Raw genomic sequence first — 22,110 nt, 5'->3', positions numbered from 1 at the left:
GATGCACAGAGCTTCTCCAGAGCCATGAAAATCCATCACACCCCTCGGGATGCATCTTAACTTACAACCTCTTCTCTGCACTTCTTTTTCCTCTCCATGAAGCATTCTATGTCATCTTCATGCAGTTATGGAAGGCTTACGGGCAGAAGAGGGAGTAGAGAAGATACACATCAGGGATGCTGGCTATTAATGGGAGACGGTTTTTTACAAAGTGTATGATTGTTTATAGGCAGTACCATCTTTGCTTTTTAACCAAGCAATTTCTGCTATGTATCTTTCTAAATCCACTGAATTACCAGACTTCTTTTTCTTCTGTGGAGACTGTGGGATAAAATTTTATTTCAGGGAATGCTTTTAACGTAAACAAATATTTCTTCTATTTCCATTTCCATGTTAACTTTTAGCAATATGAAAAGTGTGCATAATGAATACAGCTGCATCTAACAGAACTAATTTCAGAAAGGTTAGCAATCTGTGAATGCATACATATGCTCATTTCACTCCTCAATGAAAGCACACACGCACACACATAGCATGTATATATTTATATACCTTTGTATATTATGGAATTATATCTGAATTTTAAAAGTCTAGTTTAGAGTGTTAATATACTTAACATACAAAGCAGTAAGTCCCATTAGTATAAAACACAAATAAACATCCAAGCAAACTGAGAAAAAATGAGATTACAAGTTGAAATATGCTTGGTTCAATCAACATTTGATGTCATTGATGCGCTAATTTCACCCCAGTTCTAACAGTAGGAGATTCATGTGACTCCTTAATGATTTTTTGTAGTATTCAGGCTTTGCTATGTGAATGACGATGGAAACTGAGGAACCCTGGAACGTATTTAATGTATCAAACTGAGATATCCAGTGGTTTCCTTCTCTCAGAATCTTAACAGGTTTGCCATCATGGGATCTATCACAGGCTTTGCACTTCATGCAAACACTCGTTTGTTGACTGACTAAAAGAATAGTTCAGACCTTACCTATGAGTTTTCACAATAGGACTCTGATCAGTTATGCCTGATGGGAACTTGATGCTGAATACCCTGAGAGTCACAGTCACACCACAGCACACTCTCACCACTTCCTGTCCGGTGAGATGGTTTCCCAGGGATATGTCCACAGCACAGTGACCACTTCCTGTCTATGGACACGACTTCCTGAGGTGAGTCTAGCACACTGAGACCACTTACTGTCTCCCCGGCAGAGCAGAGGCCCCAGCTTGTAAGCAGCTTCTGAATGTGGCCGGTTTGTGTCTGTGACCACAATCCTAGTTACGGGCAGGTGTTCTTTGTAAGAAAGGAATCCGGTGTCATTGGTCCTAAAAAACGGAAGCAACAGCAAAAGTCTAAAAATCATTCTAATCAACAATCATAAAACACATAATAACTGTTATGGCATTTCAAAAGCAGGCTATTGGAACAAAATCGGTAGACGTGAAAGGGTAGAGTTCTACTTGCTCATCTGGGCAAATGAAAAGATGGCAACATTTTCATGTCTCTTGTAGATGCTAAAGTCTAGAAGATGAGTCATAGCTCATGTTAAAATTAGAATATAGTTGAGGATTTTTAAATTCAGTCAGCCATTTCCTTCCTTTTGACTGCAATGCTTAATCCATCAACATTTAGCAAAATGACTGATATTGCATTTTTAGCTCCATCATTTTGCTTTTTTTTTTCTTATTATATTTTTCCCCATTTGATTTTTCATATTTTTCTCCTCTTACGCCATCTCCTCTTGGCTTACTCCATTGTTTAAATTCAATTTTATTTTAGCTACTCGCTGTTTAGAAATTTATCTTTTTAACATTTTTAAATGTTAATAGGTGTATAAAAATGTACATATTTATGGGGTACTACATGATGTTTCATTACATGTATGCATTGGTCCAATCAGGGTGAATATAGTTGCCTCTTCAAATGGTTAATATTTCTTTAATGTACTGTGCACCATATTTTAATGGTTGGTCTGTGTATTAAAAACACATCCTTAGTTTATCACAGTGTACTTATTTTTTATGTTGTATAACAATATTAAATGTCAGTAGCTGCTACAGGATAACTCATTTAATATCCCATGCACGCACACTCACATACTTGTTCTTCATGCTACTGTTGTGATATATTTTAAATTCATTTGCTATAAATGTCACAATACAATTAAGCAGTAAATGTGACAATTTTAAATTAAGAGAACATAAAAACTGGTTTCTATATTTACCAACATCTTTACAATATGCAGTGCTCTTGAATTCTTTCTTGAAGATCGGAGTTTTTATCTGGTGCTGTGATCCTCTGCCCGGAAGAATCCCCATTAGAATTTTTCATTTCTATTCTATAATTAACATGTGGTTCTTTAATTCAGCTCTTATTTATGCTTAAAGTACTCTGTTCACTCATTGTGATTATTTTTACCTTGAAATCTTCAAAAGTATTTATGATAGTTGCTTCAAAGTATTGGTCTGCTAATTCAAACATCAATGCCCCAGCATCTGTGATAACTGCTTTTTCTTATTTTAATTGGAGTTCATTTGTTTGGACATATGCTTTCACATTTTTTATTCTGACATAATATAATTTTAATATATTTGTTAGTTGATCTTAGCTATAGCAAACTTATTTCAAGTGCACTACTAATTTCTAACATTTTCCTTATTTTTTGAATTTTAATTTGTAACATGTAATACTTGTATTCTTATAGCAGACAATGCAACATTTCAACACAATCACAGAGTGAAAAACAACCAAACTATACAACTAGCGTGCCCATTTCCTTACCCTTCCTAGGTGTTTGGAGCCTATCAGCTCCTCTCTTCCAGTCCTGCATGTAGAATACAATACATGACTGTGGATTGTAGTTCCCCCAGCACAACATGATGCTGCAAAACACTGCATTTTATTATTTTTACCTAACCATTTCCTATTATAAAACCTCTCTTTATCCTTTATCTCCCTACCCTTCTAAGTCTCTAGTAATCACTATTTTAAGTTCAAGTAGCATTTCTTTGTTACCTCCACATATAAGAGAGGGTATGTGGCCATAGAGACTTCCAGTTCCATACATTTTGCTGAAAATATCAGGATTTCATTCTTTCTTACAGCAGCTACTCCAGTGTACATTTAAACTACATTTCCTTTAACCCCCACACAGCAATGGACACTTAGGTGAATTCCTAATGTTGGCTACTGTGAAGAGTGCTTCAGTGAACACGGGAGTGCAGGCATCTCTTTCATAAGCCGGTTTCATTTCCTTCAGTTACATACTGAGAAGAGGAGTTTCTGTGTCATGGGGCATCTGCTCTAACTATTTTCAGATTTTGAGGATCCTCCACACTGGTCTCCACAATGTCTGTCCTAATTTGCATTTCTATTGCCATTTTCTTTGGTTTAAAATACAATATTACCACATAGGCATTTTTGTGAGATTAGTAAGGAAAAAAAATGGTGCCTACCAAAGGGAATCGAAATTGTAAAATTAGAGCAAGAGAGACAATATTCTTTATACCCAGAATGTCACACTAAAATTTCAATCATGACTCCATACTGACTCCAAAAGACATTGTATCTTATAGTATTCAAAGTTTATATATGTATATATATAATATAAAACAAACGTATGACATCATCTTGATGTTTTTTCAAGTAAATACATGAGATATCACAAGGAGAAATGTGAACTCCTTTAACAGCAGACTGATCACTGGAGTTAATGTACTTTTTATAACCAAACCAATCATATTTATAGTCTGATTAATATTAATACTTTAAAAAAGTAATTCTGCAAAAGTCCAGATGCTTAGCAATGTAAGATAAACATATGACATGCTAAAATGTGAATATGAATATTTAAAACTATTTTCACCTTCCAAATAATAAGAGCAGCAAATATGCCAACTCTAGTCCCAAATACAGTATCACAAGATGTTTACAGACGAAGAACACATGCATAAGACTTCTCTGCATAAAAGAATATTTTAAGTTCAATTTTTAAGTTTCTGAAGTGTTGCTGATATTCACTTTAAAAAAATGATCCTTTAAAAAATAAAAGAGTAACTTGTTAAAATAATTGTGAGAACTTCTAAGTTGCTATGTTTAAAGTTTCTGTAGGCAGATTATTTAGGAAATGTGTTTTGTTGATTATATTTTGAAAATAATAGAATGGCTAACTATATATAATTTTAAAGTTAATGATAATTGACATCCCATGTAATTGACTCCACTATTTAATCATACTAGAAAAATAAAATTTACGTAACTTTTGGTCCATTATAAGGAAACATAATTTTAAAAGACATTGATCATAATGCTTTAGACTGATTATGCTACATTTTATCAAAATACGCATTTATCTGGTTTTTTCTCTGTACTAACTTATTCAGCATCTGCCTTTATATCACTTTGCTTCCTTAATTTAAGAAATCACAGGAGAATCACCATTCATTGCGGTCAGCGTCACAATTGCAGTGATACTGAGAATCGATGCAGGTTCCCTCTAAACCACAGGTGCATTTGTGAACATCAGGCGCAGAACCTCCCCAGTACGTGTGTGTTTCATTGGTTCTACCGACCCACCAGCTCAGAGGGACTCCACCTGAAAGACAAGGGTGAGAAGTGTGACAGCTGCCAGAAACTTCAATGCCTTCCACTCCAGGACAATTTCTTTTCTTCCTAAATCACTAAAAAGAATAAAAGAAGAAAGGAGAGCAAGGCTGATTTGATATAATGATATGCTAAACTAGAACTGATGACATTTCTTTAAGAAATCTTTTTCTAAAGAAATTATTATTTCAGCTTATGTGATTGACATATTTTTCTTAAAGTAGAAAAGAAATTTGCACCTACTATTTAATTTAAGCATGATAGTAAAAGAAGGCATTGTAGTAGTTCATATAGACAATGTCTTGGAAATAATTTTGAAAACAAGTCGGCATCAAAATATACACCTCATTAATTAGCACAACAAAGCAAAAATGATTTGGAATCCTAAAACGCTCATTAAAACATGAAATATTATGTAATGTCAGTGATTTATTTTAATGTGTTTATTAGCTACAAATATACTAGCTGATATTAGACATTTAGCATGATATGGCATTCCCTTGTCATAGTTTAAGATTTATTTGGAAGTCTGAATTTTCTCTTCCATTTAATATATTGGCCATTTATTTGGAGAATACAGAAATAACACTGAAAAATCTTTATGCCTGGAGCAAATATTTCACTCAAGGAAAAATAAACTTTGCTTTAGCCAAATGCATGTCTTTCCAAAGTAAATGTGCAGCAACCAGCTACTTCACAGAGTGCGACTAAACAGGATGCCAAGAAACTGGAGCAGAGAGCAGCCACGACGCTTAGGCAAAGCTTTTAGAGAGCGGGATAAGGCACCCAGACGATCTGTCTTGGGGGTGAGGACACAGAAAAGAGAGAAAATCATGGTCCTTGAGGGATCAAGGCTTGAAAAACAATGCAAGTGACACCAAGTCATTCAGCTCCTCAAAGGTACTTGATCATTTTTCTGTTGCCTTTCAAATCTTTGTCACCATCAGCCCCACTGAGAATCTAGGATTTTCACTAATTTTCTCTTCTTTCCAAATGTCACTTCTCATTTGAACTTACTATTATGTAGCCCTTTTGCTGACGCTAATAACCTCCCTCCCAACATTACTACACAAGACAGTGCAACCATGTCAAAAAGAAAGTGTTAGTAAAATGGTGCCATCTTCTATGCGACTCCATTTATGCCCTGGACGCCATCTTGGGCCCTGGCCCCTGTTGCCATCTTGTACAGTAGGCTTCCGTCCTAAGCCCCATAGCCAAATCACGGGTGTCAGCTGCACCCCCACTCTAATAGGATTCACTATTCCTACTTCCTTGCCTGCCCCCTAGGACCTGCTTCTCATACACCCTCTTGCTTCTACACCCCTTCCCTCCAACCTGTCGATTTCCTCCATCAAATAAACTCTTTTCCTTACTCCGGTGTTTGGTGTGTTTTGTGGTGGCCTTACAGAAAGAGAAAAATGTCATTGGAAGTATGTATTGTGCATAAAGATATAAATGGCAAGGATCTTCATTATCTTTCCTATTTACATAACTAACTTATCACTCGAAGATGAAACCTGCTTGAAACATTTAATAGATACATTTCGATACATTGCTTAAAACATTATGTATTCAGAGATAAAAGGGGAAATAAATTAGTCCTAGGTACTGACCATATTTTCAAATCTGTTTCCTATCTTCTTTTGAAAATAGAAATCATTGGATGATTTAAAGACTCCAAACACCTTGGGTTCACCCAAGACTTTGTGAAGCATACTGAAGAGTTTGAACAGGAGGTGGGCATTTAGCCTAGCAGCCAAGGTGCCCACATGCCGTACTGGAGAACCGGGATTCCATACTTGGCTCTGGCTCTGGACTCCAGCTTCTTGATAATGAAGACCTTCGGAGGCAGCAGTGACGACTCAAGTGACTGGGTTTCTGCCGACCACCTGGGGGACCTACACTGCATTCCTCACTCCACACAGCACCCAGCCAGAGCAGGCATTTGGAAAACCAGTGAACACTTTGTCGGACTGTACCTCTGTTTCTTTCAAATAAATAATTAAAATTTAAAACTAAACACTGCGACCTCTCCAGGACTTTCTGAAGCCCTCTCAGCTGCGTGGGATCGTGCAGTGCTGGTTTATGTCTGGCTGATTTCACAGTACCCGGTCCTCCACTGTCGCCGGCAGACAGCTGCACTCTCGTGTTCATGGCAGCCGATAAACAGAACTAACCTGCATACACTGACAGATGAGTGGATAAAGAAAACAGATATGTATACACAATGGAATATCATTTTTATCAATTAAAAAGCAGGAAATCCTGCTATTTTTGACCGTATCAATAAACAGAAGACATTAAGCGGAGTGAAAGAAGCCAGACCCCAAAGACCAATGTCACACACACCCTTTTTTTTTTTTTTTTTGACAGAGTGGACAGTGAGAGAGAGAGACAGAGAGAAAGGTCTTCCTTTGCCGCTGGTTCACCCTCCAATGGCCGCTGTGGCCAGAGCGCTGCAGCCGGCGCACCGTGCTGATCTGATGGCAGGAGCCAGGTGCTTCTCCTGGTTTCCCATGGGGTGCAGGGCCCAAGCACTTGGGCCATCCTCCACTGCACTCCCTGGCCACAGCAGAGAGCTGGCCTGGAAGAGGGGCAACCAGGACAGAATCCGGCGCCCCGACCGGAACTAGAACCCGGTGTGCCGGCACCGCAAGGCAGAGGATTAGCCTAGTGAGCCGCGGCGCCGGCTCACACACCCCTTTTTATAAACAACTCAGTTCATTCACTTTGCTCCACAGCATTCACTTAGCCTTCCGTAATTATCATTCTTATTCTTCCTGGAAGGCACATCTAGATTTGCTGATCTTTTATTGTTTTGTTTTTTACACTCCAAGAAGAATGGAACAACAATGAGCATTGCTTCTGTGGTAAACTGGGTATGTTAACTATAAACCACTGTACCATGGACAGCCCCAAGTGAGAGGGGCTCAGTTCCTGTACTTTGTGTGTATGACATCGTCCAACTTCACTGCACCCCCGTGAGGCTGACATAATTGGCCGCATTTCAGAGAAGAAACAATAAGAAATGAGATCCAGTGTCCTTCCATTTCATGAATCAAAGATTGAGCTATAGAAGCCTCTCCCTAGTCACTGAGACCTGGAATTTGAACTTCGCCCTCTCCCCATTGTAAATCCTATGTTCTTTATACTGCAAGTGTCTGGTCCTTGTTCAAAGACGTGATTGGGGTACCAGGAGGACACAAGATGGGAGCAGTGAGGTCCAAGACCAAAGGAGAGCATTCTGAAAAGAAAGATGGGAAAGAGGAGAATGAAAAAGAAGATGAGGACGAGGACAAGGTGTCGGGAGGGGGGAGACCTCAGGCACAGGGAGAAAACAATGGGGCTGTGTTTAGTGGGTGGAGAGTAAACAGGCGAAGGAGTTTAATTGAAAATGAGCGTCTGCAAACAACAGACCAAGGTTCAACATTTCTGTGCATGACGCATGCACATAACATTCACAGGTGAGACAGGTGAGACATTCCTTTTTAAATTCTTGTCCCCCTATCTGGAGCTCCACCCCTGTGAGGACAACAAGCAGGAGTGAACACTGATGAGGTGGCTTTCTTATGCAGGTGGCTGATTTCTAAAGGAACACGCATCTCAACACCGCTCCTCGAAGCCAGCGTGTTGGGAGTACGTGGAGGCTGCAGAAGCCGGGTGGGCTCAGAATCTCTGGTTCCGGAGCCCCGGCAGAAGAGTCAGCACGGACAGACGAGAAACACAAAGGCACCCGTGAGGAGCCTAAGTGTCACCATGGAGACAGCGTTTCTTACAGGGGAATTTTCTTCATAGAGATTAATAAGTTGGATCACCTAACGGATGGTTATGACATATAAAGAGATGGCAAACCAGGGTGGGAAAGAGCATATGTGACCGCAAAAATTAGGTCCTGAAAGCTTATTCTAAGGCAAAAGTGGTGGGAATGGAAAGAGTCTGGCATAATTAGATGCTCTAAAGGGAAAAAACAGAAAACCAAAAGCAGACTAGGAGCAGACTGGTTACTAACAGTACAAGAGCAGGAACAGCTAAGATGATTTTCTGATTTCTACTTGAGCCACGGACTTAGCTGGGCTACCAGCAGCCTTTTTAATTTTCAGCTCTACCCAGAGGCTAACTGTCAACCACTCATGCAAATAGAGTCCCTTTCAGAAAACACAGTCACATTTTTATTAGCTCTTTTCTATGATGAGAATAAACCATATGTGTCACCTGCCCTTTAAAGGGATAAATACCGAGCATTCTGCACGTATCAGAATGAAGCCCTCACCGTAGACAGCCGATGAAGGTCAGGAGGTGACTCTGAAAGCAATCAAGGCTTTGAGCCAAGCTCTCTCTGTGCAAATTGACCCTGCTCTTTTCTTTAGGCAAAAGCATCCCTGTGATTTCCCGACTGGCACCTTTGCTAAGGACACGGGCACTTAGCCGCTGTGTTCCATCACCTTGGCGAAATGAAACCTCCAGGAGCAGGGAGCAGGAAGCCGGGAACACATGCACCCTGGGAGACGCCTCCCTTACTCACCTTGCTTGCTGGAGAGCCGGGACTTCCTGCAGTAGTAAGTGACCTCCTGCTCGCAATGCTCCGCACGGCTAATGGTGGCCTGGAGTTGCTCCATGCTGGCCACGTACCCGAAAACCCCAGCATGTGGGTTCTCTGGATTAGCGTTTCTGACTCTCGTTAAGTCAGAACCATTGTGCTGGATGACGGTCCAGGCAGTTTCTTGTATGCAGAAATGGGGGAAGAAAGAGAGGAGACCATCACTAGTCTGCAAAAGTTAAAATAAATAAAGAAAATCAAAATCACCTCTCATCGGAGTCAAATTCTTCTAGTCATCAAACCTCTCTGAGAGATAGAATCAACACAAATGGAGTCTTAAAATTTTAAACTTCAGTAAACTGATTCTTTTCCCAGAAAAGTATACTAGTACCATGCATTGCAGAGATTTTATTTTCTCCTTTCATAGAATTTAGTAAGAGTATTTATGATGAAAAATATTAGCATAACTGGTTGTTAAATTTTGGGGATAGATCACATTTCACTGAATCTGATATCCTATCTTTTAAAGATGCATAATAATTTTATTTTCCTTCCTTTAGGAAAAAAAAATGCTATTACAATTCTAAAACACTATTGACTGTTGAGGTACTGAGAATTCACTGAAGTTACAACATATAAAAAAGTACATATTGTAATTAGTGACATATTTTATGTTATATAATGTAAGCACTGATTTTTGATTTTTTCTTTTTTAAAAAATTATTATTTTTTTTATTTGAAAGTTGCAGTTATAGAGAGAGAGGAAGAGACAGAGAAAAAGGGATCTTCTATTCCCTGGTTCACTCCCCAGATGGTTGCAATGGCCAGGGATGGGCCACATGCAAGCCAAGAGCTTCATCCAGATCTCCCACATGGGTGGTAGGGCCCAAATACTTGGGCCACTAGTGCTGCTTTTCCCAGGCCATTAGTAGGAAGCTGGACTGGAAGTGAAACAGCCGGGACACGTAGCCACACTCATATGGTGGCTTCGCCATTCATGCCACAATGCTGACACCAACAATGATTTTTCTACTCTTATAAGCTATTCATTTTGAGGCTGGTATTGTGGTACAGCCGGTTAAACCACTGCCTGTGACACCAGTATAGTGCTGGTTCAAGTACCACCTGCTCCACTTCTTACCCAGCTCCTGCTAGTGTACCTGTAAAAGTAGCAGAAGATGGCCCTAGAGCTTGGGCCTTGCCACCCATGTGGGACACCCACATGAAGCTCTTGGTTCCTGGCTTTGGCCTGGCCCAGTCCTGACTACTGCAGCCATTTGGGGAGTGAAGCAGCAGATGGAAGATCTCTCTCTGTCTATCTCTGACTCCACTTTTCAAATAAATAAATAAATCTTTTTAAAATATTCATTTTACCAGCAAACAAGAAAGTCAAAATGTGTAATATGTGTGTATGTGTGTGTGTATTTTTAATCAACATTTAATTATGAATACACAACTAACTTTTTAAATCAAATTTGCCAGTATTTATTTTGGTAGCATGTGATCTGCATAATCAAGTAATACAGTAGGAAGCTACTCTTTTGAACTGAACACTTCTGTCCAAAGCTCTGCAACTCAACTAACACAAAAATTAAAGTATCCATTAGAGATATCACTATTGGAATCTGAATGTCCATAAACATTTCCACTTTATCAATGACTAAAACCACTGAATTAAAATTAGAACCCCACAGTGTTTATAACAGAAGATAGGCATATTGAACCTATCCTTCAACTCACCCAGCACTAAGCTTCAAACTGTATTTACCATGATATATGCAGGCACAAGAACAAATTAATCAAAAGACCTGCGATATAACATGTAAGAAACAGATTGCAAGTAGTCAAAACTCGACTAAATATTTGCTGTTAAGTCACATTACTCTTGTGTGTCAAAGATACTCCAAATTGGAAGAAAACAGTAACAGCTGGTAGAATTCACCCCTCCTTTTTTAGTTAATACATTAAAATGGATCAACATTCAAAACAGGACAAGGAGTTACACTTTGAAAAATGTCACGGCTGCCTCTCTCCAGGCATCAGAGTTTTGAACAGAGAGGCTGGCTAAATGAAGCAGAGGCCAAAAGTGACAGCCTTATTGCCTCCCATTACTCCCTTCATTATTTTTGGGTGAAACAAGAAGTGTTATTTTCACTTTCCCCCTGGCATGTCTGTTGGCCACAAAGCTTTGTCAGTAGAACGCTTTTGTCAAAAAGAACATGGTCTACAAGCTAATGAGCTTGGAGGAGGCCAGCGGGACAGTGGAGGAGATCTGAGTTGTAGTTCTTGCACAGATCTGCGCTTAGCAAAGTCAGGTAACACCTGAGCCTGTTTCCAAATCTGAAAAAGAAAATGGCAGTACTGGGCAATACATAGGTCTAAGACTCTGGAATTTTAGCCAACTCAACCACGGCTATTGTAAGTGTAAGTTTGTTAGAAACCAGGCCAATCTGTCAGCCAAGCTTCTGCTGGATTGTGCTTTTATTGCTCACCTTATCTTGGGGTAAACCAATGGCATACATGAAGAAACTCAACTCTAGTTTATTGGCTACACAAAGTGCAGGACGGTAAATCTGTCCGCAGCCTTTTGGTACCTACACCTCTCAGTCACAGAGATGAACTACCCCGTGGTTGAGTATCTATTGGGTCCCCACTAATACATGATCCCAGAGGGTTTTCAAGATGTTTAGGAGTTCAGCCAGTGCATGGCAAGCATTCAAGGGCAGCTCCTATAAATGTTGCCTGTCGCTCCCCCTCTTCGCGGAGGAACGACACAGGACCCTGCGCTGTTCTTTCGTCTGCTCGGCCCTCCCCGGGTTTGCTGCTGGTTCTTCCCAGGTTGGCTACCGACCCTTCCACCTCCGTGGAAGGGCGGTTCCCCCTGCCACTTTCCCCACTTCCGCGGGGGAGCGGCACACCGCCGGCCGGCTCTCTCGGGGGCTGCACAGGTGTTCCTTCAGATAGATGTTCCTGGTGCATGTTGTCTCTCTCCTCCTTTAGAGTCCTCTTCCACCAATCCCAACTCTGCTACCCACACGCGAGTATGCTGCTCTCCTCCAATCAGGAGCAGGATCAGCTCCTGCAGGTCATCACTCAAGTTGGCGAGAGGCAGCTGCGTAGAAGCTGTTTACTCCTCTCCCAGCGCCATATTGTGGGAGAGCAGATGCATAGAATAAGTCTTAATTCGAGTAACAGTCTAGTCCGAGTTGCTCCCCACAGTTGCCTTCGAAATTCTAACATATTCCAATAGTATGAGAGTATCTATGAGAGATTTTATTTTTCTGACACAAAGTGCTGTGAGTTATGAGGTTAAACAGACACCACCCTTATCAGACCATCTCGACATCCAGAGCAAAGCAGACACAATGAAATCACCACCATTGATTCTGAACAATGGAAACTGGAATCCTTTACCCAGGCGCCATATTTCCTGCATTTGATTTACAGGGGAACATCTGAACACACTCAACCTACAGTCTTTGCTGTTGTTTCAGGTGTGACTGTGTGTGTTTCTGAACACACAGTCTACAAAGAACAACCACAAAAGATACAGACTCCATCACAGATTGTGCTTCAATATTTGGGGATCTGTCTTTTCCATTATGAGAACGGTGATAGCCTGTGATATGCCAACCACCATATCTCCAGCACCTATGCATGGGCTTGGCACAACATGTAGAAGATATGTGTTGAAGAAATGATCGGATAAATAGATGAATGAATGAATTAGGACAAAGCACTGTCTAGATTAGAGCACAAATTTCCAGGTTATCTTATTCTGGCTCTATCACGGCTCTGAGGTTTTCATGGCTTTTGGGTGATTTTGTAACTCTACAAATTATAAATAACTAATAGGCTTATAAAATAATGCCAAGTCTGAAAGTACACAGAGCCTAAGATGTTACCCCACTTACAAATTAACAAGCTACTGGTAGGTACTTGGCTCAGCAGTTAAGACAGTGCTTGGTGCACCCACAATCCCTCTCAGAGAGCCTGGTTTGAGTCTCAGCTACTCTGCTTCTGATCCGGCTTCCTACGAATGCAGACCCTGTGAGACAGCAGGTGATGGCTCACATCCTTGGCTCCCTGAAACCCACATTTGAAACCCGAGTTGAATTCTGGGGTCCTAACTACAGCCTGGGCTAGCTCTGGCTGATGCGAGGACTGAACCAGCAGCTGGAAGATCTTTCTCTGTCTCACTGTGCCCCTCTGCCCCCATCCTTTCAAATGAAAGGAAAATTACTAATTAAAAAAAAAAAAAGAAGTTATTTTGCCACAGAGTATATCCACATCTATCCATCTACCACATATCTATCTACCTATTAGGGTAACTCAAAAAGTTCATGAAAACTAATTAAATGATAAATTTAATTTAGTGTAAACTTTCTTGAAATCTGTGCATACAAGGGTGTCTTAAAAAGTTTCTGGAAGATGCATATTATGAAAAAATGTGCAAAGATTTAAAACACTTTCACACCAAGATATCTTTTTATTTAAGGAATTTACTAATACATTAGATTCTTGGAGTTACAGTAAATGCATGATAATTACTACAACACAATTCTCATCAACTCTCATTTTAATGTGATTTTATATAGGGAACAGATTCAATGTAGTTCATAGGTACAATTCTAAGAATATAATGATACTACTTCCTTCCTTCCTTCTTTCCTTCTTTCCTATCTTCCTTCCTTTCTTCCTTCCTTCCTTTCTTCCTATGTTCCTTCCTTCATTTCTCTAATTTTTAAGATGACATGTTTTTAATTGACAATATAATCAAAGGCTTAATGATCCACTGAATAAAGAGTTTAACATGTAAAAAGTAAAAAGATCATACTTCAGCAGGAATATAGGCAAGGGTTATGGACAATAATCAAATGAAAAGTTGTCAATTTCACTCAAATACTGCAAATTTTAAAATAATCACAGATCATTAAAACTCTAGTAGTGTGAGAATTGAAAATTATCTTGTATTTCCTCCTGTATTTCCTCTGCATCCATCTTTGCACCAAAACAGACCCAGAGAGCCTTAGGATCAGGAGCCATTTTTTTTTTAGCTTTTATTTAATGAATATAAATTTCCAAAGTACAGCTTATGGATTACAATGGCTTCCCCCGCCCATAACGTTCCTCCCACCTGCAATCCTCCCCTTTCCCACTCCCTCTCCCCTTCCATTCACATCAAGATTCATTTTTGATTCTCTTTATATACAGAAGATCAGTTTAGCATACATTAAGTAAAGATTTCAACAGTTCGCACCCACACAGAAACATAAAGTGAAAAATACTGTTTGAGTACTAGTTATAGCATTAAATCTGAATGTACAGCACATTAAGGACAGAGATCCTACATGAGGAGTAAGTGCACAGTGACTCCTGTTGTTGACTTAACAAATTGACACTCTTGTTTATGCCCTCAGTAATCACCCTAGGCTCTTGTCATGAGCTGCCAAGCCTATGGAAGCCCCCTGAGTTCACCGACTCTGATCATATTTAGATAAGGTCATAGTCAAAGTGGAAGTTCTCTCCTCCCTTCAGAGAAAGGTACCTCCTTCTTTGATGACCCGTTCTTTCCACCGGGATCTCACTCGTGGAGATCTTTCATTTAGGTTTTTTTTTTCCCCCTAGAGTGTCTTGGCTTTCCCTGCCTAATATACTCTGATATACTCTCATGGGCTTTTCAGCCGGATCCACATGCCTTAAGGGCTGATTCTGAGGCCAGAGTTCAGCCATTATTATTTATATATCATCAAGTATATGGGTATTTTTTTTTTTTTGACAGGCAGAGTGGATAGCGAGAGAAAGAGACAGAGAGAAAGGTCTTTCTTTGCCGTTGGTTCACCCTCCAATGGCCGCCATGGCTGGCGCACCATGCTGATCCAAAGGCAGGAGCCAGGTGCTTCTCCTGGTCTCCCATGGGGTGCAGGGCCCAAGCACTTGGGCCATCCTCCACTGCCTTCCCGGACCACAGCAGAGAGCTGGCCTGGAAGAGGGGCAACCGGGACAGAATCCGGTGCCCCGACCGGGACTAGAACCCAGTGTGCCGGCGCCGCTAGGTGGAGGATTAGGCTATTGAGCTGTGGCGCCAGCCAGTATATGGGTATTAAGCATTTTTTTTTTTTTTATTTTTTAGCATAAATTTCCAAAGTACAGCTTATGGACCACAATAGCCTCCCCCCCACCCCGTGTCTTCCCTCCCATCCACAACGCTCCCCTCTCCCCTTCCCCTTCACATCACAATTAATTTTCAATTATCTTTATATACAGAAGATCAATTTAGCGTATGTTAAGTAAAGATTACCACATTTTGCTCCCACACAGAAACATAAAGTGTAAAATACTATTTGAGTACTAGTTATAGCATTAATTAAAGACCTAAGAGTAATTGTGTATTAATTACAGCACTCAACCAATAGTTTTAAGTAGAATATAAAATGCATCTTTTGCATTGTTGTGGCTTCCCCCCGACCTCCCTCCCTCCCGTGGCCCTCCCCTCACCCACTTCCTCTCCCCTCTCCCCCCTTCATCACGTTTCATTTTCGGTTACCTTCATATACCGAAGATCAATTTAGTATATACTAAGCAGGGATTTCAACAGGTTGCACTCACACAACCGAACCAGGTATAGGGTATTGTTCGACTAGTAGTGTTGTTTTTGAGTTTCATAGATAAACATATTAAGGACAGAGATCCTGCGAGGGGAGCATGAACCCAGTGACTCCCGTTGTTGATTTAACAATTGGCACTCTTATTTATAATGTCAGCAATCACCCGAGACTCTTGCTATGAGCTGTCTAGGCTATGGAAGCCCCTTGAGTTCACCAACTCTGAATTTGTTTAGTCAAGGCCATATCACAGTGGAGGTTCCTTCCTCCCTTCAGAGAAAGGCGCCTCTCTTCAGGAGCCATTTAGTCAGAGAGAATCTCACACCCCAACTTGCCATGGGCTGATGCAGTAGGTGCCACAGCAATCCCCGCTGCAAGCCAGCAACACACAGGACAGGGAGCCCTAAATGCTGAGCCTTGGTGCTTACAGAGGGAAGCTGTCCCTCCTCATGTGGCTCCCCTCGGTAGAGTGAGAAGAGGGCTTGGGTTCTGCAACGAAACAAGTCTTCTCTGAGGAGAGAAGGTGCAAGCCCTTCGGTTTCTATCCCTCTTGGAAAGTGGCCAAGCACATCTGCGGGAGATCAGCCCTTCAAATCTCCAGAGCGGTTCTCTAAATCTGCACAACACACACACGTTTCATCAGCCTTTAACCGAAGCCCAGCTAACGGTACAGGAAAAGTCCTCAGTATGGGAGTGACACAACAGCCAAGCCTAAGCAGACTTATGGGTCTCATTTTGTTTTTTCTTAGAAAGAAAGGCATTGCTTCCTTTCAACAAGTACTGCTTCTCTATAGACCAGCAGCTTCTACCTGTAGAAGTTCCATGGACCTCACTCCTCCACTGGGGAAGAAGCCAGTGTTGTCTCCTTTGCATATTCATTTCAATATCCCTAATGCATAGATGTTTTTGTTCTTCCGATTTTCTTTTGAACTGGTTGTAACATCTTACCCATGTCTTTATTAATAATGTATCCAACAAAATCTTTAAAATGCATTTTTTAGCTTTTACCTTTTTATCCACATGAGAGTCATGATTTTACTTTTTTTATAAATTATCCTTCATTAGATGCAATGAGAATTGTCAGGCAAGGAGACACAGGGAAATGAATCAGAAGAGATAGCTGAAACAGGCAGAAAAATCTACCAAGTTTAAAAAATGGAATGGTAGTTAGGGCCTATCAGGGCCTCTCCCTGAAGAGATGTCTAATATGAATTGTAAATAAAGCAACTGAGTAATTAAGCACTTGATTTACCTTAGGTTGGCTGCTACTCTTTAGTGTGATAACAGTGTAAAGGAAAAAAAATGCTGTTTAAGCACAGAGCTGCAAAGCTTGTGTTGCTTCCTGCTTCATACTGAGGGTGATGGAAGCGATAAAGACCGTAGGTGCAGGTCGGAAGTGCCGTGTTGAGAAAGCAGAGGAGACGAAAGGGGAGCAGAGCACCACTTGCTGTAAACAAGGCTGCCCCGGAGTGATGGCAGTCAGTATCAGCCCTCATCACCAGGAAGAAGGCTTTATTACTGCAATACCCAGAGTAAGAATAATTATGCTATTCAGAATCTTACGCTCTGCAGCCTTCTCATCTATGGCCTTGGGAGTTCCTCTTTTGGATTCACATGAGGGACGAGCTAATAATTCAGAGACCCAGGCCTTGCTCTGTGAACTTACTGAATCAGGAAAACCACACTCAGGGATGCTGGCAGGTGCAGCGGAAAGGGATGAGTTTAACCCCCAGAATTTTTATTTTCACCCAAGTCTGAAAGCCACCGTCCAAGCTCTCATCTGCGTCTCCCCACAGAAGGCATCCTCCTGACAATGCAGGGTTTGATAATGAGAAACTTCTTGAACAGAAAACTATCTCATTCTATCAAAAAAAAAAAAAAAAACACACAATGAATTTAGCACAGAGAAAAAATCAGCCCAGTGCATCTCAACGGGGACCGTCATGGGATTCAGCTTACCCTAATTATTCTTAAATTATATTTTGAATAGTCTGTTTACAAGGAAATTTCAGCCTCTAATACAATTTAGGAAATCATTCACTCAGAATAGAGAGGTTTTTATTTGACCCATTTAGCTTATATTGCTTAGAGGTGTTTTGATATATATGGACTAATTGGACACCAGTGCTACCCTAACTGGGTTTTTGTTCAAAGTCCCACATTGGCAAGCTACTGATTCAGCGTCCTGTCTGAATTTTCCCCGTGGCTTCACTTGATTTGTGTAACTGGAAGATCTATATTGGGCTGTGAGCAATGAGACATTGATACAAGGTAGCCCTTCCTAATAGGGAAAACTCACTGGTTGTGACCAAAGGGAAGGAGGATTCAGATCTTGATGTGCCCTGCCAGTGTTCTTCAGCCGGCTCCACTCGCTCTGCCTGAGTCCTGAGTTCCTCACGCAAGACCGGATCACTCTTCAGGAGAGCTTCAAGCTGCACACAGCACGTGTTTCTCACGGGGATTCTTACGCTCTGCGGTTGTCACTTACGTTTCAATTTTCCAGAGCTTCTGGAGACTCTCAGCTGTCTCTGGATGTCTGTGTCTCTTCCCTCAACATCTTGCAGATGCAATTCAGTGATTTGTACACAGCTCATAAATTACTGGATTATTAGCCATAGTAGACGCACACGTGAGACACGTGACGGGACACCGTCAGTCCTTGCTGTGTGCACATCCTCGCGAATTGTGAATATTCACATTTGCTAAAATTGATTTGCCGCCCCAACACTTGTGCAGTCACTTGTGAACATGCACAGAGAAGCTCAGATTGGGATCCCTAAAACACATGTTCCCAGCTCAGTCTCTCTGTGTTAGCTCTCGTACAACAAACAAACGTCCTATGTATTGTGCCACCTTTTTGGCATCTTGGTGCTTCTAGTTGGTGATTTTGCTGTTTACAATGGCCCCCGAACAGGACTGAAGTGTTGTCTCTCAAACTTAAATACAGAGGGCTGTGATGCGCTTCCAAGGCAAGACCTATCTGTTACATAAGCTTTGCTCAGCCCTGAGTTCCAACGCCGTTGGACATATGTTCGATGTTAATTAATCAATAATATGCATTAAATAAACTGTCTCTGACCTGAAGCACTCATAAAACACAGTTAGGTATTGATCAGTTGATGAGAATATTCAACTAGAAGTTTGCAGTAACCTAATCTTTCCGTATTTCCCTTTGGAGTGATGGTTCAGGATGTGCTAATGCAGTGCTTTGTAGATACTTTATAGAACATAACTACTGTCAATAACAAGAATTACTCTGTGTGTGTGTGTGCTTCATAAGGCTTCAAAGACTAGCAATGCTTATTGTCTTAGAGACATCTCATTTTCATAATCAAAATTGGATAGAACAGGTGTCTGCAAGAAGCTCAGATGCATTTGTGTGACACAGGATTCACAGGTTCTCAGGGGCAAGCGGTGAACTGCCACTCATTATCTGATCTGTATATCTGTAAACGAATTTGATCCTCACATTCATATCTTATATTAGCAGCATGTTCCTTTTTTTCTCTTTAAAGTCTTTTCGCACTTAAAAAGGTTTAATTTTCACATGATTGAGTAGTCTGTGCATATAAAGTTTGAGAACCCTAAGTATGAAACATCCCAAATAGGGGTATCTATAAGGGTCCCTTGGAAAGATTGTTTAAGAAGTTGCGTCCATTGTCCCATCCCAACCACTGAGTTAGAACCTCCTGGGGGCTGTCCGGGAACCTGCATTGTGCAGAGAGGGGCTGGACTAAGGAGACAGGCGCGTGGGCCCATCATTTGTTCTAGGTTGCTCTGGCATACAGAGTCCTCAATGTATGCGGAAGCAGATGGAATCCACCAAGCTGTGCACTATGAAAAATCTCAACAGCAATTTCTCCCTAAAAATCAATGACCCCGAACTTACCTCCAGTGCAGTTGCTAGAATTGCTCGTTAGCACGAAGGAATCGTTGCCCCCATATCCTACTGCCTCCGCAGCGCCTGCCCTGAACAACATTATCAATTCCAACCGGAAAAGGTTCCTAGCTTTCCCCGCAAAACTGTGGCTCACATCTCAAACAACGGCAAATCCAAACACTGCAGTTACCCAAGCCCAGAACTCAGGAGCTGCTTCTGGATCCTTCAGCTTCCTCAGACCACACAAGTATTCAGAAGGCCAAGGCAACCTCCGTACCCTATCTACACTGCAGGAAACCATCATCATCTGCTGGTCTCTGCACTCCTGCATTACCAAAAAAGCTTAAAGCATGTTCCCGGCTCCTGTCCAGCCCTGCTCCCACACAGGCATTTCCCAGCCCACGAACAACTACAGGGATCCCACTACAGGGAGCCAGGCTGCTTTCCACTATTGCTTCAGACTCGCCAATATCTTCTCATGTCGCTCAACCCTCTGACTCCTCCTCGCTCTGTCCCACCACCACTTGACATTGGCCTCCCTCATGATTCTCCATTTACTCGTCCGTCAATGATTCTCCACTTACTCGTCCGTCATACTCCAGCTACCCAAGCTTCAGGACTTGTTACATTTCTGAACATATCTGGCCAGATGGCCTGCTTCCAGACTTAGCACTTGCTGTATTCTCCACCTACAAGCTTGTTTCTCCAACTATTCACTGGCCCGGTCTTCAGGATCAAATCTTGCTCTGTTTCACCTCCAGCATCCATTTAACGTTGTCATTTCGCTTTTGCTTCCTCCCATGAAATATTGACTTCCTAACACAGCACTGCCCAGGGTTCCAGAGCTGTGTGATGTATGCACTTCCTGCTAGCCACAGGTGGTAATGGGGCACTCAAGACATGGCCAAGGAAACAGAAGACCCCAACATTTAATTCCACCTTATTTCCATGAAACTGGCTAAATTCATATTTGATTTTTCATGTATTGAAATTCACTTAATTTTCTAATGAATTTTAATTAAGTTAGAATGTAAATAAGTACTTGTTGCAGGCAGATACTACAATGGACAGCCCAGTTGATTTAGAACCCTGTTTGTTTATAAGGTTGAGGAAGGAATCAATATTTTTCTTTTTTGATGTTTATAGATAATTTCTCCCAGCACCATTAGTTGAAAAAAAATCATTCGTTCACTGCTGGCTAATGCCACCTTGAGAGCTAATCAATTACCAGTATTTGAGTGAATCTGTTTAAACATTCTCTATTCAGTTTCATTGTTCTATTTGTTTTTATTTGAGTCAAATACACCCTTGTTTTACTTAGTCTAAAAGTATAAACTTTTTTATTTCTGGTAGTGTTGAGTTCCTTCAATTTGTTCTCCAAGGTTAGTGTGGCTTTTTTTCTTGTTCCTTTTTTTTTTACTTACAAAGTTTGGAATCTGTTTGCCTATTTTCAACAAAATAATCCTACCCCCACACACACATTTTGCAACAATTTTGATCTAGATTTTGCACCAAATCCATCTCCAGTTTGGAAACAAAGACATTATACAATGTTGACTCTTCTAGTAAATGAAAATTTTACATTGCTTCAATTATTGGGGAGTTTAACTGATCTAAAATGCATTTTTTTAATTTATTTATTTGACAGGCAGAGTTACAGACAGTGAGAGAGAAAGACAGAGAGAAAGGTCTTCCCTCCATTGGTTCACTCCCCCAAATGGCCACAATGGCCGGGGCTGCACAGATCTGAAGCCAGGAGCCAAGTGCTTCTTCCTGGTCTCCCATGCGGGTGCAGGGACCCAAGCACTTGGACCATCCTCCACTGCTTTCCCAGGCCAAAGCAGAGAGCTGGACCAGAAGAGGAACAACCAGGACTAGAACCCGGCGCCCATATGGAATGTCGGCGCCACAGGCAGAGGACCAACCTAGTGTGCCACGGCACCAACCCCCTAAAATGCATTTTGTATTGATGTATATAGAAGCCTCACAAATCTTTCATTAGACTTACTACATGTGTTTGAGATTCTTGATGCTACTGAAAATATAACCTTCCAAATAGTCACGCTCTAATTGCTTATTAGTTGTATATACAAATAAAATTAATCTTATACTAATTTTATATTCAATGATAATCCTAAATTTAATCATTTATTTGTAGGTTGTTAAGGATATTCTTAATACATAACCTGGTTATCTCTGAATAATGAGAATACCAGTTTTTCTTTTTAATACTTACATTTTTCAGTTCTTTCCCTTGCTTTATTGCACTGGCTAGAATCTCCAATTTGGTGTGGAAGTGAGTGGTGTTAATGCTAACAACAGAGGAAAACTTTCAATAGTTTACCATAAACTATGATAGATGCCGTAGGGATTTTTGTGGGTATTCTTTATCAAGTTAAGAAAATGCCCTTCCACTAGTAATTAAGTGAATTTTTCTTTTTTATAATGCATGGATATTGAATGTAATCAAAAACAGTTT

General features: G+C 40.9%; 1 protein-coding gene across 5 annotated transcripts in view; it reads right to left on the bottom strand.

Moving 5' to 3' along the window:
- CNTNAP4 (contactin associated protein family member 4) overlaps window positions 1–22,110 on the bottom strand; it is a 444,592-nt gene that overhangs the window by 65,111 nt on the left and 357,371 nt on the right. For all 5 annotated transcript variants that reach the window (XM_070062760.1, XM_051847278.2, XM_070062759.1 and 2 more), the window contains 3 exons: window positions 9,132–9,329; window positions 4,445–4,601; window positions 1,205–1,332 (listed from right to left, as the gene is read on the bottom strand). In XM_070062760.1, coding sequence (XP_069918861.1) covers window positions 1,205–1,332; window positions 4,445–4,601; window positions 9,132–9,329 — 483 coding nt within the window. The remainder of the gene's footprint in view (window positions 1–1,204; window positions 1,333–4,444; window positions 4,602–9,131; window positions 9,330–22,110) is intronic.

The sequence above is a fragment of the Oryctolagus cuniculus genome, chromosome 18, assembly GCF_964237555.1.
Source record: "Oryctolagus cuniculus chromosome 18, mOryCun1.1, whole genome shotgun sequence".
Taxonomy (NCBI): Eukaryota; Metazoa; Chordata; class Mammalia; order Lagomorpha; family Leporidae; genus Oryctolagus; species Oryctolagus cuniculus.
This window is presented reverse-complemented; position numbering and strand designations above follow the sequence as displayed.